The 14378-nt window shown below is 32.5% G+C and overlaps 1 protein-coding gene across 8 annotated transcripts in view; it reads left to right on the forward strand.

The window, feature by feature from the left end:
• Positions 1 to 14378, forward strand: part of LOC106104251 (protein trachealess) — a 144144-nt gene that overhangs the window by 63764 nt on the left and 66002 nt on the right. For 7 of the 8 annotated variants that reach the window (XM_013284236.1, XM_013284237.1, XM_013284235.1 and 4 more), the window contains exon 5: positions 884 to 904. The exons of the other annotated variant lie outside the window; for it this stretch is intronic. In XM_013284236.1, the coding sequence (XP_013139690.1) occupies positions 884 to 904 (21 nt within the window). The remainder of the gene's footprint in view (positions 1 to 883; positions 905 to 14378) is intronic. 8 annotated transcript variants of the gene reach the window in all.

The following is a 14378-nucleotide window of genomic DNA, read 5'->3' on the forward strand; positions in this document are numbered from 1 at the left end:
TTATTTCATAAGCATTAAGAATCATTATAGAAACCTATTTGATTTTGAAAGCGATCTTACATCGTACAGTTACCAACTTGAGATATATCTTTAAGAAAATCAAGAAATATACGATTTTGAACTTTAAGACAAAGCACTAAGAATTATTAAAAGCGTTTTAGATTTGGAATGAGCGTTTTATTAAATTGTGTAATGACGCTACTGGAACAGAGATGGCGCCAGAGGCAATGCAAATTTTCGATAATGTAATTTCCCGTGATGAAAAATTGGGGATTTCGACAAGAGATCTGATTGGCAAAACATCTGTAAGTTATTCCAAGTTATTATAATATAATGAGATTAAGATGTGCCCTCTTTATTATTTCATAATGTTTGTTTGATGAGGTATGGGATTTGTCTTGAAAAACTCTTGGCGGGAAACGGAGCGTTAAAATTTTGCCACAAAAATTAATATATCATGTATAAAATATTATTTTTCTTATGTGTTAATTTTCAAATTTAATTTTTATAGTTATATTTTCGAAATATTAAGATCTAAGTAGGTATAATTAGAATTACAGCACAGTGTAGATCCTATCTCTATGTCACCGTCATTCTTCTTATTTCATGACCATAAGGAAAGAAAAATTTACAAGACTACTGAGTCATATTGTGTATTTTACAGATAATTGTAATGTTAAAAATAATTCTATGCTACTTTGAACGGTTAGTAGCGCCATCTAGTGTGGAGTAAAGTAGAATTCTACCAAACATGCTCTCAAAAAGGTGCAGTACTTGGGGGATAGATGGCGCTTGTAGTAAGAAGTAGCTTGAAAACTTAGTTTAGTAAACTTATTTAATTTTAAAATGTGATTATTAATATTTATTAAATACCTTGTTTCAGATACTATGCACAAGAGAACTGGTTAAGTAAATTTTAAATACTTTTTATCTTTATTTTATTATAAGTATTTTTTTTATTATTGAAGGAAATTACAAATTTATTAGAAAAAAATGAGAAAAAACTATACATTATTTACGCTAATTTAATATGCAAGATAGGCTATTTATAAGGTTTACATTGTAACCTTAAATGTTAACCCTTTAATTCGTAAGAATTGCAGTTTTAATTCTTCAAGAACGGGCTCTATTAGCTACGGAAGGGTTGACATCAAACGGACCTTGAAATTTATTCTTTTGCTTAAAACAAACAGTCATTGGATTTTGTGTTTTATGCATTTTAATTATATACTATTACAATGTTATTATAATTTAACGTAATAAACAGATTTATTTTACATGCTTTATAGTAAAAGTAGGTCCTAACTTGAGTTAATATTTATTTACAATTTTACTTAATTATTTCATCATTTTGTCAGTAACCCTTAATTTTTCTGTTAAAATAGTTTACTTAGACACTAATAAATACACTAAAAACTATATAAAAAACCTTTCTCTCATGTTAAATTCCACAAGAACAAGGAAAACATTACTTTCCCTTCGCAACAGTTATAATTCCCCTCCGACAATTCGTCGGTATGTCACTCGACGACATCTTTAACCCTGTCGATAGAATGACGCGGGGTCGATATGACCCGGAATCGAGGGTCAAAATAATTTTTTTTTTCAATAAAAACGGTATAATTAGTAACTTTTAGGTGAGTAATTTGTTGCTATTGTAAACTATCCCGATACAACATTTAAAATAATTGTAACTTTTTTTATTATTTAAATTAATTATTAATTAGAGTCAAAGCGTGTCCTTCTTTGAATAAACTATCGCACAACTGTTTAGTAGCGCTTTGATTCCTATGAGCTTATATGGAGGTGCGCACACTACTCGATTTTTAGTTGTGCAACTAAACAGTTGAATTGGCTGCGAAACAATCGACAATAACACGACAGTTGTGCGAAAGTTTAATCAAAAGTGTTTACGTACGCAGTTACAATTTGAAATAAGATCAGTGATACATCATAGTAAAGTACAGGAGGTCACAATAAAATGAATAATCATAATTCATAATCGTTATCTATACTATTATAATGAAGCGTAAACACACACTTCTTTGTTGCCTAAGATGTCAGCAATTACAGCACATTTTTGAATAATTCTTTCTTTAATAAAAAGCCCTACACTTACGTCACGCTTTAGGATATAAATTTTCTCGGCATTAAACTTAGGGGGGTAAATATTTTGGATAAAAATCCTAATGTGGAAAAGAGACCATAGGTTGCTGCCGACATCAAGGAAGCAAGGTTGTCATCAAGTCATGTCATTTTGACATTTGTAATTGATAATTTGACACATGTAAATAATAAAATAAAATATTCATCATTTCATGCGAATGAAGTCGCACGGAAACAGCTAGTAATATTATAATTGCGAAAGTTTAGATGGATGGATGGATGTTTGTAGCCTAAACGGCTTAACGGATTTCAATGAAATTTGGTATTTGGTAAGGGATAGTCTTAGCTAAGATGGAGTCGCGGGCGAAATATACATCAGCCGGCCATAATATATGTAACAACTTTTACCGGTAAACACGATGGTAAACTTCAATATAATATCCATAATCTCGTATCCATAGCAACCGTAATCCACCGGCCTTTAGATGGATTATCTGGCGTCGGCGAAACTTCAAGCAGAGTGACGCGGGAAGAATTTTAAATCACGCCTCTGAAGCAGCAGGCACTGACACGCCGGCACAATATTTGCGTATGCAAAGACACGTGCCTTGAGAAAGGTAGTGGATATTACTTTGAGAACTTTCAGACTGTATATAGGAATTTTAAAAAATATACTTCGTTTTCGACTGTTCTTGAAGACCTGCAAAAAGCGTCACCAGGGCGCAGAGTCGGAAAATGTAAAAAGAAAAAATGCTTTTAACAAGACCATATTAATGGGAGCTACTAAACTCCTTAGATTAAACCTAAACTAAATCGTAGGTTGACGACGCCCATGTCCTATGGTCTAAGCTAAATTTCTATGTTAAAGTGTTATTCGATTCGCATTGTTCTAAGGCTCCAGTCGGTCTTATTTTTGAAATTAATCAATTTTTACAAAATATATGTTATTAGGAGTATTTTGTCTCGTATTTACCTTCCTTAAAAACGCACCGATTTGCAGGCAAATGAATTTAAATAAAATGATTCTTGAATCCGTACTCCAAAGTCATATCTTACTAACCGTAAGTAGCAGAGAGATGGATGTACGGAGCTTCCAAGCTCGCGCGGAATAGACTTTGGCAAGTCGCAATTTATATGCAAATACTTCGCGCACCGTCTTTGAATACCTGCCGAGACTTCTGTGTAGTCAGGTAACAGCTTTCATGACTTGAAACTTCACTATCAAGGAATGTATTTGATACAGTAATCAGGGACACCCACCGTTTATGAAACGATGACGTATTCTCGACCCAGTAGCGCCCTCTACCTTTTTTCTCACGTAATCTAGAAGTCAGAATTATTACTAATATTATGAAATTTGGCATGGATCTGGAAGATTGTCTAGAAGAACACATATGCTGCTTGTTTTTGTTTTTTTTTTCCACGCGGATGAATTCGAGGGCGAAAGCTTGTCAATATAGTATACATACATACAAAGAGGACATAACTCTTACAAAAGTGTAGCCGCAGTCAACAAGAACAGTAATAAGTGTGGAGGTACACCGGTAAAGGTAGCAAAAAAGGTGAAGGACATATTGCGTGAAAGGTGACTTGATCAAGGAGTGACGACTGAGGTGACGGAAGATAGATTAACCTGGAGGTAGAAAACGTGGTGCCGGGTAGATCAGGTGTGTTCGTACTCGAATTTAACAGTACTTGTAAATAAATTACTAATAAATCGAATTTATATCCCCTATTTAAGTGTTTAACATAATTTTACGAAGTTGTCACTTCTAAATTTAAACTAATGCCGTCTCCCCTTGAAAAAATACTCGATAAACCATAGTTACATAATAAGACCCCCATTTGACACGGTTTGAGGATCTTTTTATATCCCTTTAAAAGAAACGCGTTTTTTTATGTGTTTGTACCTGAATAATTCAAATATTATCAAGTACAGCGCCATCTATTGATCAAAAATTAAATAAAATGCAATTTATATTTATGAATGGCACTTTTGTTTATTATTGCCAATCAGTTTGCTACTGTAGCTTAAGTTAAACGGTTCAATAAATAAAGGCGCGAGCAGGCAGGTGCGTAATTCCCGAATGCTCTGGGGAACAGTGTGCACGGGCCCTTACGTTGCGAGGGAAAAGGATTGCCTTCTTTATTATTAGCATTTTCTCTTTACAGATACGCTCTTGTATGCTACAGGATGTTCTATTTTCCAATATTGATGTAGACCATTATAAAAAAAATATTGCGAAAGAAAAAACTAATTGCATGCTTAGTGTGTTAGGTGACTTATCGAGGGAACTAGGATATATGATTTATCTACTTTTTTTTGTTAGTTAAATCACCAATGTCGATATTCAATTACTTACATACGTAACTATCTTTAAATGTTGCTTAGTTGCGTATTAATTTCTCGAATCACCCTGTATATTCTTGCACCGCGGAAATATGTTAAACTAAGCACCTTGCATTTCCAAATATAAAAACGCTCTAACCTGTGTAATGACGATTTAAAGTTGCCGTCGCGAGCCATTTGCCTTTACAGTATTGTCTAAATCCACAACCAGTATTACTGACCTCTTAAAATTTAACTGGCTTTCAAAAATGTAAAAGAAAAGTTGTAGATGCGAGTCTATCTTGAATGGTCACATTCTTTATAGACCCCTCTTATTGTCTAAGGTAGTAGGACTATAGACAAGCGTTTTTATTATCTGCGGGGGCTTTAAAGTGAACTCACGGGCCCTTGGGGTTGTATTGGGGTGACATTCTGTTTTGATGATTGTACAAATGTTTTACATCTGTGGATGTTTTGTGATTTTATTTCATTTTAAAGTATAACAATAAAACGTAATTCTTATGAAAATATTAGTATAGTTCAGATAGGCTTTTTCTAGATTATGACATACAGAAATTGTTAAATGAAAACAACATTTTTAAATTATAATAAATTATTTTCATGAATAAAAATTCAACTAAATTTTGTTATGGAAATGTACATCTTCGTTATGACGTCATTTCAAATTTAAGTTACGTCAAAAATGACGTCATAACAAAGATATTTAAGTGAGCAAAGCTCAATATTAGTAATCGGTGAGAGCATTGTAACATTAAAATGCGTCAATTGGTTACAATAAAAGGGCGTTTTCATCATAACACTGTAATTAAAAATTATTTTGCATTACACATTTTGAAAAACAAATGAGTTATTTTGTTAAATTAATACGTTACTTTTGAATTATCCGTCATAAGCAAAAACTATTAACTTGTCCTCTCTTCGCCCGAATTTTTTACATTCTTGAACATTACTACTGTTTGCATCACTTTACTCTTATCTATCTAATAATAAAAAAAGGAAAGAATGTATTTTGGTACATATTAGAATAACTTAACAACTGCTAGACGAATTTCAAAAATTCAATCAGAAAAAACTACGTTATCAGAGAGTAACAGCTGTATTTTTTTATTACACTCGGACGAAGTTCTGACTCTGTTCTTCTGTTCAACAGCTAGTAAGTAGAGATTTGATTAAGAGATACAATAGTTCAGTGAAAATACCCCTTAAGTATTAAGAAATGAACTTACTATTCCCGGCCAAGTTTGGTAAGTAATGTACGGTGACATTGACGGCGGTGGAGACATATCAAATAATATATTCCGGTCAGGAATCAAATCGACTACCGCTTCCTGGCGATGCGACACTTGCCCAACAATTTAATGTTGCATTATAGTTAGAAGAAAATAATTTATTGTACAAAGCGATAGATATTGGTATAGACGTGCCACCGGCAAATTGTGTGCGCCAGTTGCTTATTTGCCTAGTAAATAGGACTGACTACTATTTGCATCCCTTACGGAACATAAGTCACGGCTTAAAACTTTTTGACTTATCTTTGAATAGCTGTTGCACGCCACTTCGTCCTTGTGTTATTAAAAAAAATAATAAAAAATATAGCCTATGTTACTCACTGATAATATAGCTTTTTAATGACGAAAGAATTTTTGAAATCGGCCCAGTAGTTTTTGAGTTATTTCAATACATACAAAAATACAAAACTTTCATCTTTTTTATATTAGTATAGATAACGCAAAGTATGAAAATAAACAATATGTTGCTTTCTAATATTAAAGGCGATGTAGAAAAAAATATTAACTTACTAGCTCTTGCCCGTGACACCGTCCGCGTGGAATTAGAAAAAATAAACGTTAGTGGCCTATGTGTTTATCCAGACTGTCCTCAGTCTATGTGTAGGCCACGTAGAGGACTACGTCTATGCCAAATTTCATGGAAATCCGTTCAGCTGTTTAGGCTACAACCTCTAACAAACATCCATCCATCTAAACTTTCGCATTTATAATATTAGTATGATAATTACGAATTTCTTGGAATAGAATTTATTCTTTTTAAATAATATTTTGATTATAAAAAACATAGCAAATCCCTAAGCGTCGGTATTCCATACTTGTAATCTGAATTCTGTAGATAAATATACGAATGAAATATGTTAATAATATTCGGGGTAAAAAGAATGAAGGCAAACCCCCAAGGTGCCGCGCTAAGTGCCACAAGGTGCCGAGTGACTTACAAAGACGGTGAAAATCACGGCACTGAATAATTTAAAGGATTTTCTTTTGCGGTTTGATTTTTAATGTATATTTATATCTCTTAGGGGTTGTAGTGTTTATGTTGAGTGTAGTGGTGGTTGCTTTCTTATTAATATTGCTGCGTCTAGAGGAATAAAATATGTGTGTATGTACAAATGCTGTACCACTTTAGTTTTTTTTTTTATAACATAAGATGGCAAACGAGCAAGCGGCCACCTGAATCCGCCAAAATGGCGAAGCGACCGCTGCCCATAGACATCTGCAATTGCAGATGCGTCGCCTACCCTTATCCGACGGAGGCGACGCACATAAAGAGGATATTTCCTCTTCCTATGCATCTCCTCCATCGTCAAATCCACTTCCCCTTCCCATCCTCTCATAAGAAAAGGGTGGTAAAGAGAAAGGGACTTAAATTACGCCTCCGAACTCCGACACCACACTCATCTGACATATATGAAACTCGGCATGTTGTAGTTGATTTTAGTGTTATCTAAATAAAAGAAAAGGAAGATTACTTCAATCATCTATATTATTATAATAAAGCGTAAACACACACTTCTTTGTTGCCTAAGATGTCAGTAATTACAGCATATTTTTGAATAGTTCTTTTTTAATAAAAAGCCCTACACTTACTCTAACAAACATTCATCCATCCATCTAAACATTCGCATTTATAATATTAGTAAGAGCGAAAATAATTTTTATTATTCCACCAAAGTTCGAATGCGTAGATAACAAAAATTATTCATAGCCAGCATTACACAAATCTCTGGCCATCACATTGTCGATGGTGGTATCACCAAATCTGACAAGACAAATGATGCCATCCAACCAGTATAACATGACCCCGCTACTCCGCAAATTTCATAACACAATTACATATTCAATATGTTTTGCAGGGTCATAGTTGAATAGACAAGTTATATCCGCGGTTAAAATAAGGGCTTTGATAAACTATTCTGTTTTGACTTTTACGCTAAAACTAAGTTCTATGACTAAAAAACTAAAAAAAACTAAAAAACTACTATACTACTAGTGTAAAATTTACAGAACTTTTTTAAACTCTGAATTCAATCTTAAATAAATAATTTTGATTTATAAACTAAAGTAATTTTTTTAATAACCTCAGCATATTTCGTTTAAGAGTTGTGACGTTACAACATGGCGTCGCTTCATGCATGTAACGTATTTTTGTTTTTACCGATATACCAATAACGGTTTGCTCCAAATTCATGTTGTATTTGCAAAGATTACAAATCTGGCTACTCGCCAGATGGACTGAGGCAGCGCCAGCTGTCATGTCTTGTATAGTTGATTAACCTTACCGTTAGAAATACATTATGTATGTGTTAGCTCGATGATAACTTCGTTTGTTTATGAAACTATATAAAAGACCCCGATTTCTAAAAACGTAAACAATTTAAAATACCGTTTTTCTCTTGTTTATCCGCATTTGTGTATGGAGTGCTGATTTTTTTAATCTAATTCTGATCAGAATAGGTTGATAGGAGAGCAAGTTGAGTCTGTGACGTAACATTTCGTAACTGTCGATATATATATCTATACTAATATAAAAAGGAAAGGTTTGCATTTTTGGACTTTTGTAATTATTGTAAGAGCTCGAAAACTACCATAAATTCTTTCACCATTAAAAAACTACGTTACCAATGAGTAATAGGCTATATTTAATATTTTTTTAATTTCACATAGACGAAGTCGCGAGCAACAGCTAGCATCTCATATACTGCAGGATACTATATGCTTTGCCCTCTTTGTGGTCCACATAGTAATGATATTGGTCAGTTATGACTCAATTTAAAAAAAAAGTTTTGTTTTGCCAACATCACGTCACTTAAATAGCAATTTTGCATTGACGACAGTATCCATTACACTGCATGTTACGTGTTATGGGTCTCGAAGACCGATATTATTCAGCGCGGAATCATACTCAGTACTGAGTACTAACGGACACTGGCCCCGTGATACAATCTCATTCTCAACGTAATGGCAATTTTCACGGGAAACTTATGCGTTCATTGCGCGCCGTATGCATATTTTATTGCGCGATAAAATAAATAAACTGATTAATAGGCCGAGCATGTATCGCTACCGTCCACCTACTCAATATGGCCGGCGTGTTCTATTTTTGAAATGTGCAGTAACGGAACGCGTGCGTGATTGTGGTACTGTCATTTTCACGTTCGGAGAAATTCGGACGCGGCTCGACCAATCAGCGCCCTCGGTGAGGTATTTGTAACGTTTCTCTTTTTAAATATTCAAATTCGATGGATTTTGGCGCAATTGTACTGGACGAAAAGAATCCGCAATTTTTCGTGATGTAACACTTATTTTTTTTATTTAATAAGTACATACAAATTATCTACATATAAATAATTTCAATTTATTTGGGTACTGACTACGATGGATTGTGCCATAGAGGACCATCTGTAAAAACATCCTGTGGAGATTCAACTTTACTTTTGGATAACATAGCGTTCAAAAACATAAAATAAATCTATGTCGTTAGCATAGACATACCTAAAATAACGATCTAATCGGCTTTGTGCATTTAGCATTTTGAAACGCAATGCAATAAAAAATGTGCATAATTAGTCCAAGTGCCTAAAAAAGTATGTTCCATACTTGACGCATACGCTTCTTGTTTGTCCCGCTTAGTTTAGGTATTTTAGCACTAGATGGCGTTAAGAAATAATATTTTCAGACTTTCTGTTTTCAATAATTTAAAAGCTTTTAGTTATAGAACATAGAAAAAAAATGATTTTTTCTACAAAAAATAAAAGCACCAAAAGAAAAAAATATCTTACTTGATAGTTTAAATTTTACAGTAACAGATGGCGCTGAAGGGAACTTGTTACGCGATGTAGTTATGTTATCTCGAGTACGGCAGATCCCTCTCTATGGGTAAGGACATTTAACTTTGCGCAGAGGCAATATCGTAACCAATGAGGTTAATCCGAGGTGCGATTATTGCTAGTTGAAAACTTTACCAATACCCCGCCTTGTGGTCGTGAAATACCGACCGCTATGGCAATTTTTGAACGGCCGTTAAGGCCACAGTAATTAACTGATATTCTTTGAGTTATCAAGCCAGTCAAGGTTTGATACCAACCAAAACTGGCATCGGTATTTCGATCAAAAATTAAATTGATTATGTTAATAATCATATAAGTTTAAATAATTAAGTGTATCATATTTTTTAAAGTTGCTATTACTAGCTATAGCTAAGATTTCTGGTAATTTTTATTTTATACGAGTACACAGTGTTAATATTATTTTAATTAAAGGTAAATAATGATCTATATTAAAAAAAAACAAGAGGAAACTTCGTATTTTTGTGTACATTAATAAACATTGAAAAAAGTACAGAGCCGGTAAATTTTTTTTCTTATCATTAAAAAGCTATATTATCGCTGAATAAAATGCTATTAGCAATACCCATATTTATTTACTTTACTTTTTATATTAATATAGTTCAAATGCGTACTCGCCAAATTTATAAACTCTGTCTATCCTGTTAGGGTAATAAGGTAGTGAGAGTTTATATTTATTTTTATTATCTGAGATCTTGTCCCCGGGAGGGGGTTGGATGAAAAACGACAACAGTGAAATTGAGTCTCGCAAGTGAAAAATGGTTTCGTTGGACGTTGTCGCTAAACGCTGGTCCCTTGGCTATTACTCTATGTAAAGTGATGCAGGGTGACCTTTAACTGTGATCCTTTAAGGGTACAGTTTTTTAAAGAACAATTTGTTTGTCTTTTGTTTTATAAACTGACGCCCACGTTGTTTTGTATACAGAGGAACTATCACGAACTTTTGCGAGAACGTATTTGTATATCGATTTTTGTATGAAATTTATTAGTGTCCTTTATCGCCGGTAGGGGCGCTGTACAAACCTCATGTAAATTACGTCGATAACAGTACGGAAACGTACTTATGAATAATTGTGGCCCACAGTTAATGAAATAAAATTGTATGTGTAAAAAATAACATTTTATACACATGATTTATTTGCTTTACTTATAATATCGATAATAAACTGTTTTTTTTATTCTTGTCCGAATCTGAATCCATGCTTGTGCCGGGTTTTTGAAAATATCGATTTTTATAAAATTACTAAACCGAACTTATCAAATTTCTTCATTTCGAACTTAAAAGTATCAGTTTAAAAAATGTACTTTACAAGAATCAATTGTTTTTATACTACACGTATAAATATAAATAAAAAACCGTATGTTATAAATAGATCAATAAATTCAAGATCAAAATCAATGGTAGAAAAACTTTACGATTGTTGAAGTACAAAAAGTAACCTTACACTTTTGATACTATCTAAAACAATTTGCGTATAATATATGACTTAATTCAAACCGCTAAGGGTAGCTGGGTCACCATCTGACGTTTATCGCCATTCTAAAAATATACTAAATCATAGCCGACTATTCCTTTTTTTTGTTAATGTTGTCGCTAATTTGTCTTTACCTTCGATCGTAATTCTTATTCGTGACGTATAACAATAAACAATGAAAAAAAATTATTGCTTCTAAGAAAATTCAACGCAAGCAATGAAACGAAGAATAATGTGTTTTTGCATTATCTTTTTTTCCTTAATTAAAAAAGTATCATATTTACAGATCTATTTGACACCTTTTATAGTAATGTAGGTAAAGTATACTTGTTGCTTTAATAATCAGATATCCTAGTCAAATAAATAGAAAAGTCATAAATGTATCGAATTAACAATAATCCTCGATATGTCACGTGCTTGTCACGTTTTATTCCTATAATTTTTAAAACATATTGTCGATTCAACTAGCAATATCGAAAGTCACTTTGTCTAGAGAGAGACTCACATTTTAATTGATTTATTATCTAATGCACAGTTATTACAAAAAGTATACTAAAACTAAGCTGATCGATAATAAGCTTAGTTTTAGTACTTATCGTTTTATTTTAGTCGTATTTATCTAGGTATTAGATTAAGTCATGGGCTAGTCTCCTTTTTCAAATTAAACCCTTTCGTAGAAACTCAAGCGATTATTGTTAAAATAATTATTTTTTATCTTTAATATTTAATTATTTTTTCCAAGATTGATTAATATGTTATTTCTCAATTTATGATTATTATACTTCAAAACCTTTTATCGCCATTAAATGACGTGACCACAATAACCTAAGCTAATAATTGTAAATAATAAAAAGAAACACGCGATTAAGCAATAAAATGCTACCGTTTTTTGACACTATTCCTTCTCGGAACATATAAAGGTCCCAACGATTTGTTTATCTTACATTAACAAGAAGAGAGTCTTAATAAAGTAATAAACAGCCGTGAGCGGACGGTTGGGGGTATAATTTCGCTATTAATATTCAATTTTACCCCAAAACGTTGTTGCCACTTCAAAGAAAAATCTTAGATGACGATCTAAAGAGTATCTACTTACTCGTCTTCCTAGTAGCGTTTGAAGGGTTGGTTGAGAATTACGTTAGTGTGCGTGACTTACGCGTGTGTGTGTCGTATATGTATAATGGTTTAACACGTGTACTGTAGATTTTTATTTTGAATTTACGCTTTATTGATGTAAGTTTTCTTTGATGCTTTTAAGTATCTTTTTTTATTCATTTAGTGTTATTTTAATTCTTGCAATGTTCAATATGTTACTTAATTTTTTTTTTCTGTAAGTTAATGTACAGTACTTTTAAGATTGAAAAAAATGAAGTTTTCCTTTCGCTGTCTGCTACGCAAATTAAAACATTAAAACATTTTGTTATAAATATTTGAATTTATTTCAATTTCCTTGACGTTCAGTTCAGATTTTGAGTTGATAATGTTTACGTTATGATCTAGGTAAAAAAGCCCCCTAACGTGCAGGTACTGACACCTGTGAGCTAGCCAGAGGCCGGGGCGTAGATTTACGATGTCGTAAACCATGGCGGTCGCACCGCAATGGCCTGTTGACAAAACGGGCGCCTGCGCATCGTACAGCAAGAATAGTGTGGATATGACTTCTATGCATATTTTTTGGCATTTAAAATATTATCCTGTTCATTGCATCGAGGCTGAAATTTCTTCTTTTTTTCTGTTTTAATAAAGTGTGGTATTCCTACTTGGCTACCAGTACCCTTTTCATACTGTGTATATCTAGAACTGTACTTCTCTAACCCTGTATACTATAGTTTTACAATGTCTATGCTTCTAAGTTTTCCTATAAATATGTAACTAGATAAACAAGAGTTCAAAGTATTCATATTACATCTTATGAAAGTTTTCAAAAATAAGTAAATTCAAAATTAAAAAATAGATGCAGCAAAGACATATCCATATTATTCTTTCTTCTTTTGAGACACAAACTTGCAGATGAACCTTCAGTAGTCTTCCTTTGTTTAAGGCTCGAACTACGCGCATCGTAAAAAAACCCGCTTATTCATATCCTCTCATAATTTTGACGTTTTATTACCTCTGTCCATGAGAACGGTAGCCCAGCATTGCGATAATAGTCTGATAGATATTTTTGGAAAAATCTATTATTGTTCTCTGAGTATTTTATGTTTCTATTCTCGGAAAGTTTATAGCGTAATTAGCATAAAAGATGATTTTTATTTTGAAAAATACTTATTCACATTTTTTCTATACAAATATTATAAAGAGGAAGATTTGTATTTTTGTATATATAACATAAAAACTACTAAACTGATCTTAAAAAATCATTTACCGTTAGAAAGGTAATTTATCTGTGAATAACATAGACTATCGACTGTCATGAACAATAGTTAGTATGTTATAAAGGATGTTTTTCATTAATTAATAAAATTTTGATTAAACCGGTATTAAACGCAATGTTATATACGTCAATAAATAAATGTAATAAATACAGTTCAATATGTATATAGGTAAGGCAATTTAGTCGTTTTTTAAACGATTTTTCCAATAATTGATTTATTAAAACTTGTTTTCTACCAAAGTACATACATTTTATAAAATACACAACAAAATTTGTATAGAGTAAGAAAAAAACAACCCTAAAATAGCGCTACAAATTAAAAAGACCCGGCCGTGATAAATAGCTCGCGACTCGAGTCGAGATGATTAATGTACAGCGAAATTAAAACGAAAACGATAATGCCCACTTTATCTGACTTCTTATTTACGAGCTCTGTACTTCCTCTCCTTCCTACATTCAACATTATTACGTAGAGAAATGTTTTTAAACTTATCTCTTATCTTATACCTTTTATTAACACTAGCTTTCGCGACTCAGTCTGCGTGGAGTTAAAAAAAATGAGTAGCCTATATATTCTTCCAGACTATCCTCTACATCTATACCAATTTTCATCGAAATCTATTAAGGCTACAAACATCCATCCATCTAAACTTTCGCATTTTTGGTATGATTAATGAAAATCTTTGACAATAATAATTAGTGTTTTATTATCGAATCAAGCGAGGTTAAAATTTCTTGTCTTCTAACTTACTATCTTAGGACAAAAAGACACAAACATACCCAAATTTAAAAAATGGCTTTTTAGTTATTTGCATAGTGTGAAAATATTTTTTCAATAGCATACCGAAAATTGGATTTATTATGTGTTATTTTAACAATTCGTATATAAATTACATCTTCCATACATTTTTAATATATTCATCGTAAGATTACTTT

This window comes from Papilio polytes, unplaced genomic scaffold, assembly GCF_000836215.1.
Source record: "Papilio polytes unplaced genomic scaffold, Ppol_1.0 DF823691.1, whole genome shotgun sequence".
In the NCBI taxonomy this organism is placed as follows: Eukaryota; Metazoa; Arthropoda; class Insecta; order Lepidoptera; family Papilionidae; genus Papilio; species Papilio polytes.